The sequence below is a fragment of the Ixodes scapularis genome, unplaced genomic scaffold, assembly GCF_016920785.2.
Source record: "Ixodes scapularis isolate PalLabHiFi unplaced genomic scaffold, ASM1692078v2 PGA_scaffold0__279_contigs__length_252992795, whole genome shotgun sequence".
NCBI classification, from domain to species: Eukaryota; Metazoa; Arthropoda; class Arachnida; order Ixodida; family Ixodidae; genus Ixodes; species Ixodes scapularis.
The window spans coordinates 58,597,761-58,624,125 of NW_024609835.1; the positions used below are offsets into that span (position 1 = coordinate 58,597,761).

The 26,365-nt window shown below is 46.0% G+C and overlaps 1 protein-coding gene across 1 annotated transcript; it reads left to right on the plus strand.

Moving 5' to 3' along the window:
• Positions 1–298: 298 nt before the first annotated feature.
• Positions 299–23,351, plus strand: LOC8043273 (prefoldin subunit 2). The gene is made up of 3 exons (XM_029978292.2): positions 299–483; positions 12,803–12,926; positions 22,944–23,351. The coding sequence occupies exons 1-3, from the start codon at positions 326–328 to the stop codon at positions 23,112–23,114; spliced, it is 453 nt and encodes a 150-aa protein (XP_029834152.1). The 5' UTR covers positions 299–325; the 3' UTR covers positions 23,115–23,351.
• The last annotated feature ends 3,014 nt before the right edge of the window (positions 23,352–26,365 follow it).

Consider the following 26,365-nt stretch of genomic DNA (forward strand, 5'->3'; position numbering starts at 1 on the left):
AGCTGGGAGAGGTTGTTTCGGCTTAGGTTGCGAAACCGAAACGACCGCGCGCTCTTTACGCGTCGGCGATAGTTCGCGAGTTGGTAAGTGGCGCCATCTATCAAATATTATCGCAGACTCAGTGAAACAGACTCGCAGCTTAGGAAAAAAAAGGGCAAAAATAAAATTAACCTAATTTATTACATTAAAACGTTTTTTTAAGTTAAAACATTACTAACATTTATTTAAATCGTTATTTAATATTATTTGTATGTCTTTAATAGCACGTTAAAAATGCCACAAACAACACAAACAAAAACTTCACTGCGGGTCTCACCTCTCCGAAATGGCGGCCGAAGGCGACAAGAAAGCTTCTAAAAAAGACGAAATGAAGCGTCAGTCTCAGGAACAGGGCATCGTAGATGGTTTTAATCAATTGCGACAAGAACAGCGTTCCTTAACAGCCAAACTGGTCGAGCTCGAGATGGATCTCAACGAGCACAAGTAAGTTTCCGTTGGTCCGACGCCCGGTCAAGTAATAGCGGCGTGCGTCTGACAAAAGCGTGTGGTGGTCTCGCGTCATTTGCTTGGTCCTACCGTCGCAAAGCCTTCCCTTTTTTGTTTTCATAAATAAATATTAGGACATCTTGTGATCCGCACATATTCTCGAAGCAATATCCGATAATTTCGCGGCTAGGACATAGTTTCAGTAAAGCGTGGGCAGACGTTGAGACGTGTTGTCAGGCGCGTTTGGGCCGGGGTGTCGAATTCGCGGTGTAGTTAATTAACACAAATAGAATTTTAGTGAGTGTCCGTCACACCCACTCGCTGAATGGCACATGGCTTATTTTTGTGTTTTCCGTGAGACACTAGAAACAAGAATGGTAACTACTTTTATCTGATGTGTGGGCGTCGGGCGAGGCAAACTTGCGGAGTCTACGACGTTTCTGTCATCTGTCCGGTATCTTCTGTGCCCTACACGGAAAAAGTGTACCGGGTGTTTTTGGAGAAAATAGAACCTCGCTTTTCTCACCTAGAAAGTAAGCCATTGATAGTTGAACGCTCAGTCTCGCTGAATGTAGTACGAGGGGAATCGCCGAGTACCGGAATTCCGATCGGCACATTCATCTGAAGCAGGGGCGTAGCAGGGGGAAAGGGGGGGGGGGGGGGGGGAAGGGGGGTTATTGGGCTTCCCCCTTATCCCCAAATCCAGCCGACTGTATCATAAACACAAACATTTTGACCCCCCCCCCCCCCCCCCCTCCCTCCCTCCCTGCTAAGCCCTTTGCTTCAGAGGGATGTGCCCATTTGAATGCCAGGTTTCGGGAATACATATAATATCATGACTTGAATTAGTTGAATTGTGCAAAAGCTCGTCGGCCTTAGTCTTCCGGCTTCATACATTTTGGTAAAAAACGCCAAGTTTGTTCCATATGAACGGTTTCTACTCCGTCATCAGTGTGAACACGTGACTTGTCCAGCCAACCAAAGAATTGAGGGAAAATGCTACCTTCAGGCCACACCTCGAATTTGTTAATTGCATCGAAAACTGACTCGTCACCCGGGATGTGGAAGGAAGAGTATGTGTCAAATCGTGTAAACATTTTTAAACACAAGACCTGCCTTCCCACTACAAAAGGCTCGATAAGCGCAAAAACATTTCCACACTTGTATCTGGATCTACCCTTGATACAAAAAGTTCTAAACGACGATTCTTCCGAGGGACAGCGGTCACCTTACTCGGTTTAGCCGTTCCAGCTGGCGGCTTGGTTTGCCGTTGGGGCCTTACCATGGTGTAGCCGTCGTCCACAGCGTCCTCCCCACCCGCAGCTCTCGCACCCTTCGAGGAACTCGACTCCAAGCCCAGCCCACCCTGAGTCGTCCCTGGAACTGCATTGGGAAGCGAATTTGCAGCTCAAGATCTCAACATTGACGTTGGCGCAGCAGGCGGCAGTGCTGCGACGGATGCGTACACGGTTGATGAAGAAGACGGAGGCAGCATTCGTTCATGGTCACTTTTACGGAGATAAAGCACTTCGTAGCGAAGGCTGTTGCTGTCCGCCCTAAGGCACTTGAGCTCTGTCGTAACTATATCCAGTTTGCTTGATAGGCTTTTGATGAGGCGTAGCAGAGCGGGTGGAACGGAGCCGTCATCAAGTGTCACATTTGGTGGTTCGACAAACGCCACAGGAGCGGGAACTACCCCTCCGGTACCAGCAGCGGCGTCGTTCCCCGGTGACACACTGCTCCTTCGGGCGCAGCCCGAGCACCTGAAAGCGTTCGTGCCACTCTTCATGTAGAAGTTGTACTCTTCATGGGCGACGTTCAAGCACTTACAGCGGAAACACCGATTGCAACCTGCTGAGCAGACAAGAAACTGCTGCTTTACATGGAAGCGAGCCTCGCACGAGCCACATACGTCTTTTTGCGTATGTCTCCTGTCCGGCGTCATTCTGCAGAATGGCGCAGGACGCTATGTTTTGTGTGTTCCACGATTAAATCAGTCTCTTGTTATGTTTTCCGCTTCTACCGGCTTCTTGAACTGCTGTAATGTTTTGCAATTGCCTGGGCAATTTTTCTGTGATTGATATTCGCTAATTAAAATATGCGACGACCTGTGACTCCGCGATTGTCGAGTGCGGACAGTCTCTGTCACGCACACGTCGGTATTACCCTCGGCACAAGGATCGCTTAATTTTGAAATCAAAGAGGCACACATCCGACTTTTCTGGACAGCAAAGGAACTTCATAGATCGAATTACACTTGAGTTCTTATGCAAATAAAGGATTGTTTGAAATATTTATTATTAGCTCAAATCTGATTTTATATTTTAGCCTGAATCTAGGTTTTCATAGCACAGACCACTGACACAGACCGATTTGGTACCATATAAAATAATTAAAAAATTTAAAAAATAATGTTTATCTCTTCTTTTTTTTTGAACTTCGAGCAGAATTTTCATTGACATTAATTTTCGGGTGCATGCATGCTTGTGAACAGGCAGTTTATGTTGTAGTCCTAAACAAGCTCCAGCTTGTTTAGGACTATAGATAGATTTAAAAGAAAAAAATAAAAAGGATGAAAACAAAGTTTGAGAGTTTGTGTCAGCGGTGGACTTAGTTTACCGCTGACAGGACCACTTGGAACCAAACCTGGGGGTATGTTCCACATCAATTTCAGAAATGTCGATTTCAAAGTCAATCTTCGCATCTAATAAAGCGTCTGTTCATGACATGATTGAAGCTAGACGTGAAACATACTGTAGCATGAAACCACTGGTACCATCCTTTTGACTTTATTGCTCGCCCACGCCGTCAAACGCAACAGCACTCATGTGTGTCTGCCCAAACAGAACAGTTTGAGCAAACGGGATATGTCCCCAGGAGTGTCGCGTGATTGTAACAAGTCGGGCATGACACTAGTTTTCTTGCCTTATTGCCTGGGTTCTAGAATCTAAAACAGCCTTTTGACATCTGCTTCTGCAACTGTATCCACGTGAATATCATTCACTGGATTGCTATGGTAGGTCGATGTTACAGTCACGACATCTCAAATCATCATTGAAAACACTCTGCTTCTTTTCGCAGAGAATGAGTGGTGCAATTCAGTGGCGTCACAAGTGGGGGGGGACCGCCTCGGGTGCTTTGCTTCGGGGGGTGTCACGGCAGACAACGAAGAGGGGCAGGCGACAACTAGGTGGGGGAGGGGGGGGGGGGGGATTGTGAAGGTCCACTGCCCCGGGTGCTGCTGCCCCTAGTGACGCCACTGGCGCAATTGTACGCACTGCGGCGGCTTTATCCCCATCACAATATATTTACTTTCCGTCAAAAACACACCGCTCACTTTTTCCGGGGCACAATCGAGCACGAGTGGCACAATCCTTCACACCCTCTTTCCACTACATTTGACAGGCATAGTATAGTTCAGCTTTGGCCAGCTGGAACTCTCATGGCAACAACGCGCAGTTGGCGAAGCGATGTTGTGCTCGCACATGCTCTCATACACGAAAAACACGAAACAATTACATGTCTCGGTTGATTTGTGGGCATCTAACTTGTTAAATGTCTCCCATGCACACAAGTTTCCGCTGGGATGTTAGGTAGGGCCACACAACTTTTGCCGCGGAGGCCAAATAAAATGAGAGACGGTGCTTTTTCTCGGCACCGTATGTTCCAGAAACGCACATCGAGGTATCCTATGTCCAGTTTTTGAGGTATCTTTTTCATTTCATTTAATTTCATTTAATATACCCTTATAAGTGCCCGGTAGGGGCTCTACATAAGGGGGGGGGGGGCAAAAACAACAATACAGATACAGGTCTACAAGAGCCAGGAATCTTTCCCTCCTTCCGCTCTTTTTTTACATATTGTCGAGAGTGGCAATTGTGGAACGAAATTTAATGGACTCTTTTACTGTTATGATGTAGTCGGGGAGGGAATTCCAGTCCGATATAGATAACTGCAAGGGAGAAAATTTGAAAGTGTTAGTTCTAGGAGTGGCAAGCTGAATTTTTTGTGAGCTGTCTCTGCGTGGCTAGCAGCTAGGCAATATTTTCCTTTCTTTGAGGGTGAATGATAGTACAGGTGATGAAGAGCAGTTAGTTGAGTTGTTTTACGTCGGTCAGCAAAAAGGGATATATTAGTTTGTTGTACGTATTAGTGTTATACTTGTGTGGGTATAATTGCGGAGAACGAAGCGAGTGGCTCGGTTTTGAATGGCTTCTAACTTGTTATTAAGATATGACTGATGCGGGTTCCAGATGAAAGATGCATATTCCAGCTTGGGACGCAGAAGAGATGTGTATGCAATCAGTTTTGTTTCCAGTTTTGCCAGGTGTAAGTGATGTCTTAGAAAGCCTGAAGTTTGATTAGCCTTTGCCGTGACATGGTTAATATGTGGTTCCCATGAAACGTTCGGCGTGAAATGAAGTCCAAGATATTTATATGTATGAACATTTTCAATGGAGACACTGAAAAGGGTGTAGTTAAATTGTGTTTGTGATTTTTCGCCGAGAATTTCTTAAAAGATGCACTGCTCATCCTTGCTCATTGAAACATACACAAGAAGCTGGTTAACTGGAGGTTATCTTGGCCACAGGAAGTTCCACTATTACTTGTTTATGATTACCTTGGAATACCATGTATAGCCTGCAGGGGCAACTTTTGGCAAATAAAAAAATAGGTGTTCTTAAATAGTCTGTACCTGGTGCATAGTTCGTGCTAGGGGTTTTCTTCATCTATGCTCTATGCCTGCTAAAAAATTATAAATCGGTAGTTCCCTATCGAATTGCACTTCTCATAAAACAATATGAATGTAAATTTGTCTTTTCATTGTTCTTACTGTTTTAAAACTTTGTATTGTTTATTAAAATTAAATTCAATGTGAACTCTCATCTTTATTTGGATGTACCTTGCTGTTTTACACACCCCACAGTGGACATATTTACTTGTAGTAATAATTGTACCACTGCAGGCAGTGGGCGTTAATATCATGAAGATCTAGCCTGATTCACAATGTCAGTTTCGGCGCAGTTACCTTGTGTGTCAATGACGGGGGCGTTGAGGGTGAAAGCAATACACAGAAAGTCTCAGATTTTTTTGCTGCTTAATTCCCAGCATGAAACATTGTGGTCTTGAAAATTGCACAAAATGAAAACGAGTAGTTTTTAAAAAGAAATTATTGTATATTGTGTCTTTAGATAGTCCACATAGAATAAAAATATTACCTTGTATACATGTACACTCTGTAATGTATACACCAACTCAACTCTTCTACGTCACGCCGCGGTGGTGGCGCGCCGGACGCACCTCCAGTCTGGGGCGATGGGCAGAAGTCGCCGTGCCAGACATGCATTCCTGTGTTCCTTTGGAAGAAACGAGACAAAAAACCTGCCTTGTCAAAATGCTGCGACGGGGGCTGTACCAAGAGAGTCTGGAAAGGCTTGAAGATCAGTTTTCATGTGTTTCTGCCCCCTCCATTCGGCCGAGAACGTGGATAGGAGCCGTGACAAGGGCAAACCAGACGCTGTCGAACTACGACTGCTTGTGCGGGCAGCACTTTGTGGTCGCCAGATGTATTTGCTTTGTTCCAACATGAACGAGAGAAAACCTCCAAGTTGTCCGAACCACCCACGGGTTCAGTGCGTCTTCGAATTCCCATGGCCGGCTGATCGTTCGAACTTTCGTCTGCTCTTTCAAACTTGCCTGCTTTTTGTCGTCTGCTCGTTCAAACAAAAGCGGCCCGTAGACCAAACTTTGACCCGGTGATAGCACTAAGAAGTAATTGCAGGCCTCAAAAGACTTAAGTAGGCTCCGTGTAAACAGTAGATACAAGATGTTGATCATTGGTACCGGTGGCCATCACCGACTTGATACGCTTGCTCTGTTCCCGCTTCCGATTTGCAGTATCGACGTCGATCATCGCCGCACCTTCTACACTTTTGCAGCACGAGCGACGTCGCAACTGAAAATAGCTAGAAGAATCTCATTGTGGCCGTCAAAAGACCCAACAGATGCCAGTAAAGAAGAAGCATCGCCGACAAGCTCCAGTGCGCCTTTTGCACGTGCGAAAGACCACTGGGGCATGAACACGCGCGTCCCGAGGCTGAAGCTCTGACCAACCGCCATTCTCATTCTAACTGATCCCGGTACTCGGTCAGTTAGCTGGCTCCGAGTTTATAATGATAATTAAATATAGTTTCTATTTTAAGTAGCATGGAAGTCCACGTGTTTTCAGCGCTACATTGGTGACCCGGACTCGAACCTCTAGCTTCTCATCAACCGTGCCACATCCCTTCGACAGCAATGACGGAGTCTGAACCGCCAACTGGTTCTCCCGCCGCTGATCCTATCTTGCCGGCTGCACACATCGCCAGCGCAAATTTCAAGCTGCCCACCTTTTGGGATGGCGACGCGGAACTCTGGTTCTTGCACATCGAGGCCCTGTTCCGTTCTCATCGGATTGCCTCCCAAAGGTCCCGTTTTGACTTTGTAGTAGCCGCACTACCCCAGGCTACAGCCGCGATTGTCCGTGACATTCTTCGTGCACCACCAGACAATCCATTCGATCACCTTAAAGATGAACTTATTCGCCGCACCACGGCGTCAGAGCAACGCCGACTTCAGCAGCTCTTGACATCTGAAGAATTGGGTGATCGAAAACCAACGGACCTTCTGCGACGTATGCATCAGCTACTCGGTGACAGACCAGACAGAGTCGAGGAACCAATTTTCCGAGAACTATTCCTTCAGAGGCTCCCAAGCAACGTCCGCATGATCCTGTCCGCTTCGGAAATAGCATCTACCGAGGCCTTAGCTCGCATGGCTGATAGGATCATGGAGGTGAATACACCTGCCATTGGAACTCTCTCCTCCACGACACCTTCATCGAACCAAGCGGTTGACCGTCTAGAGAGACTCAACGACGTCGTCCTACAGCTCTCAAGAAAGATGGACCAACTCTCTTCTGAGGTGTCATCTCTCCGTGTCACGGAGTCGTCTTTCTCAAGCAACCGTCGGGGATCATCCAGGTTTCGACCCAGAGCAAGCAGATCTCCTTCCGCCGAAGCAAGCGGATTGTGCTGGTACCACAAACGATTTGGCGACATGGCCCACCGCTGCATTTCTCCCTGTTCTTACCAGGGAAACTCCCCAACCACGCATTAAAGACGGCAAATGCCGTGGTACCTGATGTCAGCCGTCTTTTCTTTATCACGGAGAAGAATACTAAAATGTATTTTCTGGTCGACACAGGGGCGGAGATCAGCGTTATACCTCCCACTCCAGACGATCGCCGACACCGCCAAAACTGCTTGACACTTCAAGCTGCAAATGGTTCTCCCATCTCAACGTTTGGGGAAAGATCGCTCACGCTAGATATTGGTCTTCGTCGCACTTTTCGCTGGGTGTTTTTAATAGCCGAGGTAACTCGACCCATTCTTGGAGCCGACTTTCTACGCTTCTTCAACCTTATTGTGGACGTACGACGTAAAGAACTGACTGACGCGGGAACGCGACTCAGCATACAGGGGTTATGCTCAGACAAACCGCCCCTCAGTCCCATCATTTCAAAGGTCATGACCGATTCTCCATGGCACAACATTCTCAAAAAATTCCCCGCCCTCACACGGCCCTCTATAACAGAACGACCTGTCAAACACACCGTAACTCATTGCATTGAAACAACCGGTCCTCCCGTGTTCTCCCGACCACGCCGTCTTGCTCCAGACCGTTACCAGGTCGCCAAGAACGAGTTCAACCATATGCTTGAACTTGGCCTGGTACGCCCTTCTTCCAGCAACTGGTCTACTCCACTTCATATGGTACCCAAAAAGTCAGGTGATTGGAGACCTTGCGGCGATTATAGAGCCCTTAACAAGGTCACGACTCCTGACCGGTATCCTATACCCCATATTCATGACTTCACCGGTACCATCGCAGGATCAACAATATTCTCCAAGATTGACCTTATTAAGGCCTATCACCAAATCCCGGTGGAACCGTCCGACATTCCTAAGACAGCGATTATTACACCTTTCGGATTATTTGAATTTTTGCGCATGCCTTTCGGCCTCCGTAATGCTGCACAAACATTCCAACGTTTTGTGGACCATATCTTGAGAGGGCTGCCGTTCTGCTTTGCATACTTAGACGACATCCTTGTCTTCAGCCACACTGCAACAGAACACGAGGAGCATCTTCATACCATATTTTCAAGGTTAGACGACTACGGCGTTACCATACAACTTGAAAAATGTGAGTTTGGCGTGCCGGCACTTGACTTCCTTGGCCACCACCTTGACCGAAATGGAATACGTCCACTACAGTCTCGAGTCCAAGCAATCAATGACTTCCCCGTGCCGTCAACGGTGAAGCAGTTGCGAGAATTTCTCGGCCTACTGAACTTTTACCGTCGATTTCTTCCAAATGCAGCAGCAACACTCAAACCGCTCAACACCTTACTAGCGGGAATTAAGAGCAAAACCGCACCACTTGTGTGGAATGACACAGCAACTGCCGCGTTTACTACTGTAAAAAAGCAACTTGCTGATGCAGTACTTTTGACTCATCCACACTGTGATGCCCCCTCTTCATTAATGGTGGACGCTTCTGACGCTGCAGTTGGTGCAGTTTTTCAACAGTATCTCGGGGGCAAGTGGTGCCCGATTGGATTTTTCTCCAAAGCTCTCTCTCCAGCTGAAACCCGTTATAGCACGTTCGGCCGAGAATTGCTCGCCATCTACCTCTCTGTGAAATACTTCCGGTACTTACTCGAAGGACGTCAGTTTTCTATCTACACCGACCACAAGCCGCTCATATATGCAATGACCTCTAGCGCTTCGCACTCACCTCGAGAAATCAGGCACCTTGCCTTTGTCTCTGAGTTTACCACAGACATTCGACACATCTCCGGCCACAAGAACGTCGTTGCAGATGCCCTATCAAGAATGACTGTGAATGCAACAGGCGCCACACGTCCTTCCATCGACTATCCTGCACTGGCCACGTCACAAACTCTGAACAATGAGCTTCAACAACTCCGAACATCAACAACTGCCCTTGTCCTAGAAGACGTCCAGCTGGATTCACCTTCAGTGAAATTGGTTTGCGACATGTCAACTGGCACACCTCGACCTTATCTTCCCCCCGAATTCAGACGAAAGATCTTCGACATGTACCATTCTCTATCACACCCTGGCATTCGTGCCACTCAACGCTTAATTGCAAAGCGATATGTGTGGCCTCGAATGAACACAGACGTTCGTCACTGGGCTCGGACATGTCTAAAGTGTCAACAAACCAAGATTCATCGTCATACTACTACCCCAATTTCAACATTTCTTTCTCCAGATGCAAGATTTTCCCATGTACACATTGACCTCGTCGGTCCCCTCCCGCCGTCAAGAGGATATCGGTACATGTTGACCTGCATCGACCGATTCACACGTTGGCCCGAAGTGTGTCCCATTGTCGACGTGTCTGCAGAGACGGTCGCGAAATCCTTTTTGTCAACTTGGATAAGTCGATTTGGCGTACCGGCGACTATAACAACGGATAGAGGACGACAATTCCAAAGCCGGTTATTCGAAGAAATTTCACACCTACTCGGCATTAAGCATATTTCAACGACAGCATGCCATCCCGCGTCTAACGGACTAGTCGAAAGATTTCATAGGCAACTAAAAGCAGCACTGAAGGCTTCAGACACCACATCCTGGACAGAAGCCCTCCCCATGATTCTTCTAGGAATCCGAACTACGCTCAAAGAGGACACCGACTGCACCGTAGCCGAACTAGTCTACGGATGTTCGCTTCGTCTGCCAGGGGACCTTTTAGTTGCCTCACCAGACGCGGAGTTGCCAGACCCTCTCAACTACGTAACACGACTTAAAACAATGATGCAGGCCCTTCAGCCCGTTCCCTTTCGCAAACCACGTCAACCACAAGTGTTTGTGAGCCCCGATCTGGAAACGGCAACCCACGTATTTGTCCGAAATGATGCAGTAAGGCGGCCACTACAACCTCCGTATACCGGTCCTTTTAAAGTAATTTCGCGATCGTCAAAATATTACAGGCTTAACATTAATGGCAAAGAAGACACAGTATCAATAGACAGGTTGAAACCCGCTTACATGGCCAACACACTCGAAACAAATGCAAGTAACCTTAAGTCTTCCAACGCCTCCACAAAAGCTGAGACAAACGACTCAACTAAAGGCCATCCTACGACAACCACAACCAAGGCACCGACAAAAAATACGACTCCCAAAAGGGTGCACTTTGTTACTGAACCTCTTCCACACCATCGTAGCACACGACGTGTTCCCCGTCCTGTGACTAGGGGGGAGCTCCTGTGGCCGTCAAAAGACCCAACAGATGCCAGTAAAGAAGAAGCATCGCCGACAAGCTCCAGTGCGCCTTTTGCACGTGCGAAAGACCACTGGGGCATGAACACGCGCGTCCCGAGGCTGAAGCTCTGACCAACCGCCATTCTCATTCTAACTGATCCCGGTACTCGGTCAGTTAGCTGGCTCCGAGTTTATAATGATAATTAAATATAGTTTCTATTTTAAGTAGCATGGAAGTCCACGTGTTTTCAGCGCTACATCATCATGGTTTGGCATCCATTCTGCGGCGTTCATGCGAATGAATCGCCGCACGTCAAATTATTTACGGAAAGTTTAGCGGCATAACGAGCCTTGATAATTTCGCTCAGGTGATTAAAGTGGTAAGACATTGCAATGAGGATGTAGAATCGACAATTCCAAAGCGAAAAAGAGTATGCAGACTCACACAGACGCCGGCAACGTGACATTCGAATGGTTTGTTGACGCGGGACGCGGTGCTTTTTGCCCGTACTCCATTGCGCATGGGTTCGAACTGTCGTCTGCTCTTTCAAACTTAGTTGCTTTTTGTCGTCAGCTCATTCAAACGACAGCGGCCCGTAAACCAAACGTTGACCCGGTAATTGCGATAAGAACTAAGTGCAGGCCTCAAAACACTTTTGAAGGTTGGTTGGGGTAAGTGGGCCAACTGTAAATAGACACAAGAAGGTGTTGATCATTGTTACCAGTGGCCATCACCGACTTGTAATGCCCGATTCTACTTGCGGTTTTCAGTATCGACGTCCACCATCTCGGCTACGGTCCACGCTTTTGCAGTCCGAGCGACGTCGTGACTGAAAATGGCGAGCAGAATCTCATCGTGGGAGTCAGGCTTTAGCGCCCATTCCGCGGCGTCCACGTGAAATGAATCGCCGCACGTCCCATTATTTACACAAAGTTTTGCCTCGTTAGTTTTCCTGAAGCCGCTTAAGTAGTCAGACATTGTTAGGAGAACATAGAATAAACAATTCCAACGCGAAAAAGAGCACGGGGACTCCCACCGACGCCGACAACAACGCAATTCAATGGCTTGTTTATAGGCGACGGCGGGCTTCTTGCCCACCATCCACCGCGCATGCGCGGCGCCGGTGGCGTCCGCTAGGGGCACTCCGGTTTGTTTGTAAACATGAGTTGGTGTATAGTCCTGAAAATATGGTAGATTGTTTTTGCAGTTAGAAAGACGTTTTGTTTTTTTCAACCTCAAACACTGGATACTTGCTTATTTCTCGTTACAATGGCCGACCGCTCTTGCAGACACATAAGGCAACTTTGTCAATGCTCGAGCACTGGGCGCCCAGAAATAATAGGGAAATTTAGATTGCCTAAGAAGCAGACCCCCTTTTTGTGTTTTTTGCTTCCCTCTTTGCTTCCAGCGATCCACTGGAGGGTGAAATGGGGACGCAGTTATTAGCCTGTGCCTAATCATGTCCCTTTCAATTTTTATTCTTCATCTTTTTCTACTGATATGTTCATCTGTTATTCTAAAGGACTAAAACTCCTCAATAAAAATATATAGCATTTTTAGGTTGCTTTTTTTTTTTTTTTTAAAGTGGCACTTCAAGGGTTAAACATAATCTCATAAAAAAAGAAATTTAGCTTCATTTTGGGTTTTTGTGAACAATCTTTTTTTTCGAGATTAGTGAAGAAGGAAGCCTCTTTGAAGGAATTCTCAAAATTGCTTTGATTGAGGAACCTCTCTTTTGGTTCAGTTCTAGCATCCCAAATTTAAAACATGCCTCATCTATGTATTTTTATATTTATTTGTATTTCTGTAAAAATTAAAATAAATAGTTTGTAAACTATAGTTCTGAAAATATGGTAGATTTTTTTTGCAGTTAGAAAAACATGTTTTTTTGTTGTTTTTTCTTTTCCAAACATTGGATACTTGACGACTTCTTGTTACAAGTGCTGAATTTTAAACATGCCTGATCTGTTTCCAGCCTCGTGGCAGAGGCATTGCAGAAGGTGGACGGAGACCGCCGATGTTACCGGATGGTGGGGGGCGTGCTCGTTGAGAGGACTGTGAAGGACATCCTGCCAGCTGTCATGCAGAACAAAGACAATGTGAGTTCATCTTTGCTTTATTAAAAATATGTGGTCCTCATTGTGTTGTAAGGAAGCAAACTATGCTTCCTTACAACACAGGTATGGTTTTACCAATGGGTGTTAATTAGGGCCAGGCAATTGGTCAATTAACCTACCGAGCAATCTATTACTGCTTTAGTCGGAATTAAATCTTGAGACCGGTTAGTCGATAAACTTTTGACAAACCAACCACAAGAAAGTAAAAATTCAACGCTTTCACCACGCAGACGTGGACGAGAGCACCTGTATGAAGGGCTAACTTTAGGTGGAAGTTTAACTTGAAGTAAGGTGTAGGGGCAAGGTTAGGAACTCCTGACAAGTGCAGGAGGTTACACATATAGCTCAACGCCTTGCAAGTGTCCGCTTAGTCCAGTTAAGACTATTGTGAACAATTAAAGGAGGTTGCTCTTGCCGGAGAACATCATTGAACCTCTTCGCCTCATGCAGATGAAGTAATAATCTGTCAGTGCGAGTGTCTAAGAACATGTCTCAACCATACCTCGGCGAACCTCACTCATGAGGGCCCTCACTCACCCTCACTCACCCTCATCTTCACAGGTGAGGTGAGGGTGAGTGAGTTTCTGAACCAGGAAAATTCATGAGTGTGAGGGTGAGTGAGGGCAGTGAGGGCTGTGAGGGCAGTGAGGGCTGTGAGGGCTGTGAGGGCCGTGAGGGCCGTGAGGGCCGTGAGGGCCGGGAGGGCTGTGAGTGCGGTGAGGGCCGTGAGGGCTGTGAGGGCCGTGAGGGCCGTGAGGGCCGTGAAGGCGGTGAGGGCCGTGAGGGCCATGAGGGCCATGCAGGCGGTAAGGGCGGTAAGGGGTATGAGGGCCATGAGTGCGTGAGGGGCGTGAGGGCGGTGAGTGGCGTGAGGGCCATGAGTGCGTGAGTGGTGTGAGGGCGGTGAGTGCGTGAGGGGTGTGAGGGCCATGAGTGCGTGAGGGCAGTGAGTGGCATGAGAGGCGTGAGGGCCATGAGGGCCGTGAGGGCGGTGAGTGCATGAGGTGTGTGAGGGCCATGAGTGCGTGAGGACGGTGAGTGCGTGAGGCCCCCTTCAGATCGAGCATCATTCTCAGCAATTTTGGTGTTAATGGCGGGTTGTTCTCTAGCTTTCCCTAGATCGACACGAATTGCTGAGATCGGGTCCGGCTCGAAATAAGCAAGCAACTCGGAGCAATTGGAATACGTTTGGAGCGGCTGCATCCGATCAGGGACGCAAAATTTTCCCGTGATATTTCGTGCCGGTGATGATGACACCGAAAGACTTGGTTCTGGTTTGAAATCGATTGTTTTTTGGAAATAAACTGTTTCAGAAAGGTGCATTAGTATTCTTAACGAGATTTAAATGCATAAAACCACGTTTATAACGCGTAATTGTGTCTAAATAGTGCAAGAAAAATAAAATTTTATGATGACAATGGCAAATTGCAGCAATTGGTTGCTGCGTGTGATCGCGGGTGGCCCGTGTTGCTGGTGTTGCGACGTAAAGTTTCTGGGTCAAATTGCTCCATCTGAAGCTGGCCTGAGTGACGTGAGGGCCATCAGTGCGTGAGGGGCGTGAGGGCCGCAAGGGCCGTGAGGGGCGTGAGCAGAGTGTCGAACCGATATTTTTATCGGTTCGGTTCGAGTTCGGGTTCACGGCTTTCGGTTCAGTTCCGGTTCAGTTCCGGGGAGCAAAAAATAACGGTTCAAACCGGTTCGAACCGGTTTGAACCGCTAAATTGAGAATATATTTTCCGCGTTGTTCTGTCAATAGGCACTATTTAGGCCGTGAAACTAACTGCTGTGAACGATCTGATTTTTGCGAGGACCTATTCTTGAGAATTTCGTGAATCGCCTACAATTCTCGGAAAATGGGTCCCGCAAACAATTTCGGTAAAATGTAAACAGATTGAAATTTATATTGAGATTCCACCGCGGTCAAGAAAATTACAACCCGCGAATTATTCCAAAACTTCAGCTTTGACCTAAATCGCGAAATATTGAGCCCACGAAAAATAAGTCGTTTACAGTGTATAGTTTTCTTTTTTTTATCGTTTCTTCAATCCAGTTTTATTTTCAGGTACCAAAATTATAAAATTCTGTTATTTATTCCTACACAACAAGAAAAGAAAATCTACATTAACATACAAAACGTCGAGTCTATACGACTCAACATCCCTTCGTTTTCCAGAGTCACATGCATTGTACCTGAATCGAAATGTTTTCGCGAAGTGAAGTTGGTTGCCTAAAATACCCGTGATTGGTACAAATTTGTATCGCAGTATCAGATGTTGAATCGGGGTTTTGCCCTGAAACTAAGGAATTAATTACAGTGATTAAAATCATGAAATCGGCACCTCGTCGCCATATATACCATAAAATGTGTTTTACGGAATACGTTTCACAATATATATATGATGACGAGACGACTGAGCTTAAGGCAATATAATTTTCAAAATGTCACGAAAGTCACGGGACAAGTCCTTCCAGTCTATATTTTATAGAAACACTAAGCGACAATCGCAATGCTTGTTTTTCTAACTAGCATTGTTTGCTCTCAGCACCATGATGCGGGCGACGAATCATGCGAAAAGGAGTGGCTGAAATTGTTCACTCTAATCTATGAGCACCTTCGTACTGATATCGAATCTGACCTAAAACAGTGCTTACCCATGTGTACATTTTCTTACATTGGATAAACTGGCATAGCCTGGATGTTGAGGTTTGCTCTTGACAAAATGCCGGTCAATTTAATTTGCAAATGAGCATCATTCTCGCTAATTTATGATTTTTGCTAAATAGAACAAAGTGGTATTTCGTGCTCTACTCAGTTCGGAAGCTACTTAATCGGACACTTTCTGAGAGTTTAAGTGTGCAATTGTCATAGTTCCAGCATTCGTTCCAGTAAAAAAACGCGATAATAAAAACATAAAAAAGGCGATAATAAACTTCTATATATTTGAGAAGTTATATATGCGTGAGGAACATATAGGTATTTAAATTAGCTTCAAAATAAAAAAAAAATTATTTAAAGCTTTTCCAAATCACTTATAATTAACGTGTCTATAGAGGATAAAAGCGCCGAAAAAGATTTACAGAACATCTTTCAGATAATTTAAAGGTGCATTTACTTATATATCTTTGAGGTGAGGATCTCCTATTTATGCTGCCAAATATTCAGACAGGAATTAAGTATATTTTTATTATCGTCGATAAATTTGACTTTATGAAGTTCACATAACCGCCTGAGACCGACACGGAAGGACGACACTCGAAAATACGCCAGCTGTTGAGTCTTCGGCAACGTGCTTTTGTTAGCTGTTTTGCAGTGTAAAATACTGGGTTGCAGGGTATGCCAAAAAACACCGTGGTCACATGATATATCGGAAGGCAAATACAGGAAATGGGCAGAAATAAGGAGATGACACGCAATTTTTCCTAAATAATCCCTTACACAACGCTTTACTGCAAAAAGAGATGCATAGAAATGCATAAAATGATATTCCTAATTAAACATAGATTCCGCGCAGGCCAAACGAAGGTTTTATAAATCCTAATATAAATCACTTTTGGGCATCAGCTTGCCTCAGCCAAAGCCGCCTGTATACAGGCGGCTTTGCCTCAGCTCGAAACGTCGCGAGATACTACCTCGGAAGGCTAATGTTACCTCAGGTTTTACGTGCACTTGTTTTGGGACCTTACTTCACGACTCTGTTCTTTATCAGTCATGTGCTCCAACATCTGCGAGACTACTATAAATACTACACAACTTTACACCTTGGACGTCTACTGCTGGTGTTGCAAACGTCGCACTTCACCAGAAAGCTGAAGTATTTAACATGGTTTGCACGTGACGTAATCGCACTAGATAGTGGTTGTCATTGCGAGTTGTTCTTGCTGAGAATATCAAATCCGGTGGGGCAAAATGCACGCTGCAAAAGTTTCGCGCTCAGTGCAAGCTGTGTATTTGAGAGGCACACATTTTTCTTGTTGGTGCATCGTCGTTAGGCACGGCGCGAGTAACTCGCACGACGAAAACGTGCTTTCTGGCAAGAGTGTTTTTACAAATAAAATTTTTACCAACTATCCATCTGTCACTACCGTTTCCAAGCCACGCTTTCTAGTCTGCGCCGAAAATGCGGGGCAGAGGAATCTTTACGACACAGTATGTTTTAAAACTACCCCCCTCCCCACTCCCTTTTTTTTTTTTAGTTGCTCCTTGATAGTTTTTATTCCTCAGGGATTGCCTGCCCCGTATTGAGTGGTGTTCACTCGACAATTATATTTATGTCACTTGTTAACAGTAATTCTTCCTTGCTTTTACTTTGCACCACACTGTGAAGTTTAAACAAAATACAGGGCGGTCGAATCTTGGAGAACTTGAGAACGACACTCCTGTGAGACTTAGAGCGGCTGCTATCCCCCTGAGGCCACTAGGATCCCTCTCGCACACACTAATAGTTCCATGTAACGTCGAACTAATACGTCACATATAGACACTTTAACACTTCTATTCTCGGGACAACTTTTTGAGGCAGTTCAGCAATAACGAAAACATGTTTGGGAGCCTCAATGGTGTGCATACATGTAAAATGGGTCGTGCAGCATTTTTTTTTTAACTTAAGTTCAATAAATACCGCTAAGATGTAATCCCTGACGTTGATAACTTACAAAAGCATCCATTAGTTTTCCCCTCCGCGAAATGGCAGACAGTCGAAAGAAAGAAATGAAACAGCATTCCCCTCCTCAACTCGCAATTAGAACTATCAGCCACGTGATCTGATCCTAATATACACACCGTCAGTGTTTATCATAGTCATACGCAGGGTTGGCAAAGCAGAGAGCGTGGGCTGATCTTCAGATATAGTTTTAGTTGGGCTACAATGCCCGAGCCCCACTAAAGCGACAAACAGAAACAAACAACAGCGGCTAGCCTTAAACCAGAGTATTTCGCGATTGGACAGGCTTTGTAGAATAAAGAAGGCTATGCTCAAACACGAGAATCATGCACACGATGGTACCATTTTCAGGCTTGTAAACGCTCGTGCTAACTTCGCGAGCACCGAACAACTGAAAGCCGTATAAAGGTACTATCGCGAACATGCTGCATGTGTCTGAGGCTTGTCGCTGTCGTTTGTTTCTGTTTCTAGTTCTAGTGGGACTCGGGCCCATCATAATCTTTGAGTTGAACACGAGCCGTCACCCGAATGTTTGGCGATGCTGGTTGTCATGAACCAGAGCATTCAACTCGGGATCATGACAATCGGGCACATCATGGTGTCACGTCACTCTCAGTGCGAAGTTGTGATGTCATGTGACGTCACGGTATCAACAACGTTAATAGATCTAGGGACGTCCTCAATTTGAATCTGCGCGGTGAGTCACGTGACGTCACGGGGTCACGTGATGTGACATTACTTGATAGCGTGTCTTGACGTCATGACGTCACGTGACGATGTGACACATGGTTAATCATAGTGCCAATAAGAAAGCGTCGCAGAAAACCAGGATTTATTATACATTGCAATTCTGTATATGACGATTTGATCAATATAGAAATACAGCTGCCAGTTTTTTTTTTATTCCCAAATAATAAATTTGTAATACTAACAAAAAAAAAATACCGCGAACCGTTTTGAACCGGTTACCGTTATATTTTTTTTTCGGTTCAGTTCCGGTTCAGTTTCAAGATGGCGGCGAAGATTTCGGTTCGGTTCAGTTCCGGTTCGGCTAAAAATAACGGTTCTGTTCCGTTTTTCGGTTCGGTTCGGTTCCGGTTCGACACCCTGGGCGTGAGGGCGGTGAGTGGCGTGAGGGCGGTGAGTGGCGTGAGGGCGGTGAGTGGCGTGAGGGCGGTGAGTGGCGTGAGGGCTATGAGTGCGTTAGGGCCGTGAGGGCCGTGAGGGCGGTGAGGGCCGTGAGGGCGGTGAGTGGCGTGGGGCCGATGAGGGGCGTGAGGGCCATGAGTGAGTGAGGGGCGTAAGGGCCGTGAGGGCGGTGAGGGGCGTGAGGGCGGTGAGTGCGTGAGGGCCGTGAGGTTCAGTGAGGGTGAGTGAAGGGCTGAAGGTGAGTGTGATGTGAGGGTGAGGGTGAGTGAGGGGGTGAAGGTGAGTGTGGCTATGAGGGTGAGGGTGAGTGAGGGCGACCTAATATGCCGACCTCTGGTCTCAACTACACATTGAGGTTGATTCATAATTAAAATTTTATATTGCATCATTCATTACATTATAAGCCAAGATATAAAAAAAAAAATTAAATGTTGACTTTTAAAAATCTTTTGCAGGGAAACGAATGAGACAGGATTAATCAATTAGAGTCGCTATGAACCGGGGTAAAATTTTTAATCTGCACTCATTCCTAATAGTAATGATTGGCTGTATTGTTGTGAATAATGCACGCTAGATTCTCAGTTCCTATGTTCCATAACAAGAGCCCTAGATCACTTTGGACTGGTTGTCTTCAGTCATGCTGCAGCTGCCAAGAAGCCTTTATGACCACTGATAGTATGAGAACGGCAGTGACATTCTTCAATTGTCCCCCGTCTGTGAGAGCTTTCTATTTCTGACGACACTTTGGCCTCTTGTAAACGTCGAGCTTGCGCGCGCAGCAAAAGCACGGCGGAAGGCAGTGGGCATGTGCCAGAGGTTGGCATCCGATAAAGGTGCCCTCTCATTCTCATCCTCTCAATGGCTATAGTTGATATTTCCCTGGAACAGCAGTTGGGAGCTCATATTCAGGTCTTGTTGCTGACTAGTTAGTTTTTTTTTGGCTCCCTTGTTTATTTTACTCATGCGGCTTATTCACTTGTGCACCTGGGCTGTGTGCTAGCAGAAATGCAGGGGTGTACGTAAGTATGCAAGGTGTTTCACCGATTGCAATTTCTCCCTTGGTGTCGATATGGCACTGTAGACGGCCTAACGTTGTAGAATCTAGTACAAATTCTAATAGCTGCTTAACATGTCTGGATGACGGGCAACAGAGCTTTAATAGGAAATTGTAAAAAGAAGAATGGAAGAATGGGCAGAGAGAAGGCAGATTCTGTGGTAGCTTGAACACGGTTTCAGGAGGGATAGACGACTAGATGATAACTTATTCGTAATGACTCGGTGCATAGAGATGGCAATGACAAGCCAAAGGCCATTATGGGTAGCATTTTTGGACATCAAAGGGTATATGACGGTGTGAATTAGGAAAAACTCTGGGACTAACTGAAGGAATATGGGCTAGGGCAACCATGGTTACGTTTCTAGAACGGGTTGATACGGAGAATAGGGTGGTTATAACATGGGAAGCCGAAACTACAAGACCAGCACAGCAATAAAAAGAAGACATAGACAGGGTTGCCCATTGTCTCCGCTGCTCTTTATGATATACTTATACCTCAGTGAGATGAAGAAAAGATTAGAGCAGTGCAACCTAGGTTTTGACCCGACTTACATGGAGGAAGGACACAAAGTAAATCAAGTATTGCCAGGGTTAATGTATGCAGACGACATTGTACTTGTAGCAGAAAGTTGTGAGACAATACAGGAACTGATCAGAATTTGCAGCAGGGAAGGGGACAGTTTAGGCCTAAACTTCAGTAGGAACAAGTCGGGAATAATAGTTTTCAACGACAGGAAGGGGGAACCCCTGGAAGTACAGGACACAATGATCGAACACATAGAAAAGTGCAAATATTTGGGAGGATGGTTAAGTTAGGGACGAAAGTATCTAAAAGGACATGAAGATATTGTAAGAAAGAAGGGGAAATAAGATTCAGCTATTATGAAACACAGATCACTCTGGAACTATAATAGATATGAAGTCGTTAGAGGTGCATGGAAGGGAGTCATGGTGCCAGGACTGTCATTTGGGAATGCAGTATTGTGTTTGAGGTCAGAAATCCAGGTAAGTTTAGAGATACAGCAAAGGGGTGTAGGTAGGTTGACATTGGGGGCACATGGGACTACACCAAATGAGGGAGTACAGGGGGATATGGGTTAGGCATCTTTCGAGAGTAGAGAAGCGATCAGTAAAGTAAAATTTGAACAAAGACTAGCTGAAATTGAGGATACACGGTGGGCAGGCAAAGTGTGTGAGTATCTACATATAAAAAGTCTAAACACTAAGTGGACAAACCGAACCCGCATTCTGAGATCTAAATACATTCAACGAGATGGGGCCAATCAGAACATATCAGTAGAAAAGGGCGTAAAGGAAACTGAGAGGAAATTGGGGGAAGAGAGAATGCACGGAAAATTAACTTCAACAATATACAGGGCACAAAAACAAGAAATAAAGAAGGAACATTTGTATGATAATTCATTGGGGAGCTTATTGCTGTTTGAAACTAGAACGGGGGTGCTAAGAACGAAAACATATAGGGCTAAATTCCAGGAAATAAAAACTCTATGCGACATATGCAAACGTGAAAGGGAAACTATAGAACATGTAATTTTAAGGTGCACGGATCTTCGTCCCTCCCTCTTGGGGGGGATGACTACGGATTTGGAGGGAGCACTGGGATTCGCAAACAGGTATGGACGAATGGATAGGGAAAGAATTGCGGTAACTAAGAGCAGATTGGAAGGTTGGAGGAAAACAAATAGGGAGGAATAAAAATACAGCTAAAATTAAGCAATGGAAACACTTCAAAGGGAGGGGGGCGGAGGGGTTGTGTTAAAACACAATTTATACAAATTAAAAAAAAAGGGATGACGTCATGTTAGGCTAGGTGGCGCAAGTTGCCGCCCGTTACAAAGATATAGCCATTACTATCCATCCATCCATCTATTCATGCTATATAAGGTCAATATTTAAAAAGTTGGTTGGGGTATTTGGGGTAATTAGATTGCTAATTATCACTTTTCATTCATGCCCTCACGTCCACCTCGGTCAACAACATTCTGGGCTGGTTTCCACATACATTGCAGTGCTAAATCAACACTGGGAACTGCGCTGACTCAAACACAGCTTAGGATGTTACAGACCTGTATCACTAATGCAGCCTGACTTGGGCAATGTCAGTGTTATTTCCTGCGCTGTGCTGTATGTGTGAGTAGGCCCTCTGCCAAAGGAATCTTTTTTCAAATGTGTGTTGTTTTTCTTTTTTTTTTTAAGATTCTCGGCTGTGGGTGAAATCCCCTGCATATTCCTCAACTTTTATTCGAAGCAGTGTGCCAGTTTCATAAAAAAATTAATTTGCCTTAATTGCCGACTGACCTAGTGAGAAAGCTACATCTGTAAATGTCTGCATTGTCAAAAACCATCATCCTCATCGCTTTCCTTGGTGCTTCACTTTTCCTCTGCACGGAATGTATAGAGGCAGTCGAAAGAGGGAGCCCTCGAAATTGTGGAACCTCGTGTCCATAAGAAGTATCCTATGTAGATATCATATCAAGGATGACCTAAAATTCTGATTGTTGTGTCGTGGCACCTTTAAAGGGACCATGAAATGAATTTTGAGCTTGGATAGATTGAAATTTTACTAATTGCATATCGTTTAATGCACCAAAAGAAAACTAATACCTAAGGGTCAAAAGGCCTGCCTTTCAGTACAAACATTTGAAAATCTAGCATACTATTTCTTACCTTCTTTCCTTTGAAAGCTCCCCCCCTTTTCACTGCGATGGATCTGCTGTGCCCAAGTATGTGAGCCGAATTCAGCTCACGCTTTGAACATGAGCACTGCATCAGATGGACGTATGCACTTGTCGACAATTAATTCGTTGACGAGTATTTGAATTTGCGTTTGTGCTTAATCAGTACCATGACGGCACCTATCCTCATTTGCTAGTAATAAGTTTCATGGTATGTTTAAAAAGCACGGTGGAAGCTTCACCACATCCAGTGCCGAAGCGTCTCACAACCACGTGATTTCTCATTTCGCTTTTGAGTTGAGAATTGAAGCTGGGAAGGAAGAAGTTGAAAATTCATTTGAGAGTCCCTTTAAGCTGCCCACTTTCTACACATGCCACTGCATGCAGTATCTTGAGGTGGATCTCGTCAGAGTTTGCGTTGTGCATACCGTTCCAGATTGCAAAGTCCGTGGATGCGCTGAACGACAGGATTGTCAAGAAGGGACAGGAAGTGAATGAGTACAGGGAGAAGCACAACATCCAGATCAGGGTGTCTTCCAACGCAGCATCCAAGCCACAGTCAAGCGACAAGTCTGCGGCACAACCTGCGACAGGGGTTCTGGTCTGAGGGTCGTTTCTGGGTTTTACTACTTACCTTTCTTTTCCTGTCAGGCTCTCACAAGAATCTAGAGCAGATGGCTTTGAGAAAAGTGCTTTGCAATGCTGAAAGGAAGCAAAGGGTACAAAGCACACATTTGCTCTCAGATCCATCTTCAAAAGTGTGAAGCTGTTGTTTCCTGTCAATCTTTCTCTCTTTTTTTTTTTTTTACTGAATTAAAGATTGAAACTATTTATATTCATGCTGCAACACTCTTCCTGTCTTTATTGGGATTGTGATGTGATGCTTGTTTACTGATGAAAGTGCCTCCAGCGTTTAATCGTTTGTACCCAGTGCATGCGAAGTGGCACGGGCCTCTACGAGCATTTTAGCCATAAAGACGCAGCCTACAAGAACGAAGATGCATCATCATGGCAAAGAATAAAAAAAAGGCCGAAGTTTTGAAACCTTTGAAGAATTATATGCATTGCAGCTGGGACTCCAAAATGCTCCTTACAATAGAAGGTACTGTTTTCTTGTTTACACTCCAGAAGGACAAGCTAAACAAATGCTGCATCCACGGCACTAGTTAAAAAGTGGTTTCAACCAGGGTGTCAAACCTAACCGGAACTGAACCAAACCAATATTTTTTGCGCCATCTTAGAACTGAATCTGAACCGGAGAAAATGGAAATATTGTTCCGAACGGGTTTGACGAAACTGTTCAGATTCACAATTCGGTCATTTTGGTCCAGCTTTCCTATCGGCCTCCAACTTTCTTTTTGCTGCCTAGTTTCCATTTCTTAGCAGCAATTTTTTTGGTACTAATATGCATTGCCGACGTGCGGTCCTGTATCACTACAGCATGATGCTACCCATCGCACAGCACTGGCTAAATTTCTCATTTACAGTGTGTCACAACGTTGCCACATTCTGGCAAACTACACTCCCACAGTATAAACAAGTTATGACGAATCTTTATAAATTGCTTGAAGATTTACTTTATCGTAATGTTACTCAATAAAGTTACTAAATAACGTTCCGCAAACGTTACTTATATCCCAGCGCATAATAATTTCCCGTATATTATAAGGTAGCGCAGTCGAACCTGGATATATTGAAGTGTAAAAAAAGAAAAAAAATGCGCACAAACAGTATTGGTGCTGCTCCGAAAGTTAATGTCTAAGAAGCCGATTCTAGACTGCCCAACGAGATGGATGTCAACCTGCGCCATGTTAAGGAGGCTATTATAGATGGAGGAGTTCTGCAATGGGCTTTTCCGGTGTTTTCCGCAAACATTGGACGCCATCTATCAGAAAGCAGGAGAAACGTTTTTGATGGCCGGCCTTGCTTCCGATTCTAGCCGCTCCAAGCTATGTTGGCCATGTTGGCTGTCTGAACGCGGCAGGGGCGGATCCAAGGGGGGGGGGGGGGGGGGGGGGGGGGCGATGGGGACGCCCCCCCCCCCCCCCAAACTAAGTCGACCCTCGACCCCCCATCTCAGAGGGCAATTTGACACGGGCAGACCCCTTCCCCCCCCCCTCCCCCCCCCCCCCCCCCCCCAAATAAAACCGATTACTGACCTGCCAGGTGGTAGAAGGCTCGCTACTCAAGGACAAGAGTTCAAAATAGGTAGGTCGCAGCCTAGCAGGCACACTTGTACTGTGAACGTGGAGAACCATTCCGTCGAATGGGAGAATAGTATCCTTAAAAATGTTTGCGCCCCCTCCCCACCCACCCCCCCCCCCCCCAAAAAAAAAAAAATCTGAGTACTGGATCCTGGAACGCGGTCAGTAAATGCACTCGGCGTTTGTCTTCCCTCTATTCGACGCGATCGACAAGCACGTACATTTGTTTTCAATAAATGCGTTGAATACGGACGACTTCGTGTGTTTGTACACTTTGCCGAATGGATGGACGACGGACTTCGCCATGGTGCCCGTTGTGACTGACGGCACGATCGAAGCTCTCTGCCGTAGTTCAAGTCCAAGTTACAGTTAAGACAAGCATTTTTGAATCGCGAGCTATGCGTTTAACCTGCTCGCAAAATTTAATTGCGAAGAATTTTCATAAATGTGGAAGGCTCACTCTACAATAATAATAATACTTTATTTGCATATATTTGAGGAGATCCAGGCTAAGGAGGAGGAGAGAAACCTCCTGTCCTCTCTAACGTTCCTAGTGCTCTAAAATTGTCTAAAAACCTGGGAGCCTGCACGTACCGATGCCAAATGTTCATCAAAGGGTAATTTTAGTGGTGGCTTTCACCCTGTGAAATTTGAAAACGTAGCTCCATTCTTGTGAAAAATAGGACCAACAAACTTGCCGAGTTCAACGGCGGACGTTTCATGCTGTCAGGACTCAGTACAGGGCGAAGGCAACGCGAAGGGAGGGAGGGCAAACACTAGAAAGGCTGGGGAGGAGGAGAGAAACCTCATCTCCTCTCTAACGTTCCTAGTGCTCTCGCCCTCTATTGCCCTCCTTTCCCGTCCCGCCTTCCTAGTGCTCGCCCTTTCTCTCTCCGCCTGGCGTTGCCTTCGCCTGCACTGCACGTCGGGTCTCCATAGAGTTCCTGTATATGCTACCTACGGTAGCAGAGTTGCGCATTCAGCCTCGGCGCGTGGCCGTAGCGCCGGCTTTCCCGCACGCCCTGGATGCTTTGCTCCTCACGTGACTAAATTTGGCGAATAGCGGTGCCGCGCACGGAAAACAGGAGAGGAGGAAAAGGAGGCGGAAAGCAGGGAAACATACGCCGGGGCAAGAGAAGCGTCGGCGGAGCGACCGTAAAGGTGGCTTTCTTGCACGCCACTGGATGCTTTGCTCCTCACGTGATGGGTCTCGGCGAATAGCGGCGTGGCGGCGCGGGGAAAACAAATGCGCAACTCTGCTCCCCCTTCGGGGGAGCTATACAGGAACTCTAGGTCTCCAGCTCGTTGCTCGCCCTCCCGCGGCGGAAACGGGAAGCGCTCTAGCGAGGGCCCCCATTGTCCCGCTCAGGGGCATGGCAGAACTGCTCGCGTAAAGGGCTCGCGAAATGTCATTTCCGAATGCAAACAACACTCTTCACTGTCCTAGCGTAGTGCTGCAGCCGGTATGGGATTCTACCTTATTAGAGAGCTTTAGTATTGCATATAGAAGCAAGTGCTGTGCGTTTGCGTTAGAGTTGCGTGCTCTACGTTGCGCATGCGCGTCATTGCCATGCGTCAATCCAAGACCGCATTTTTCGGGCTCCGCGCGCGCGAAGTGTGGAACACGCGAAGCTAACGCAAACACACAGTGCTT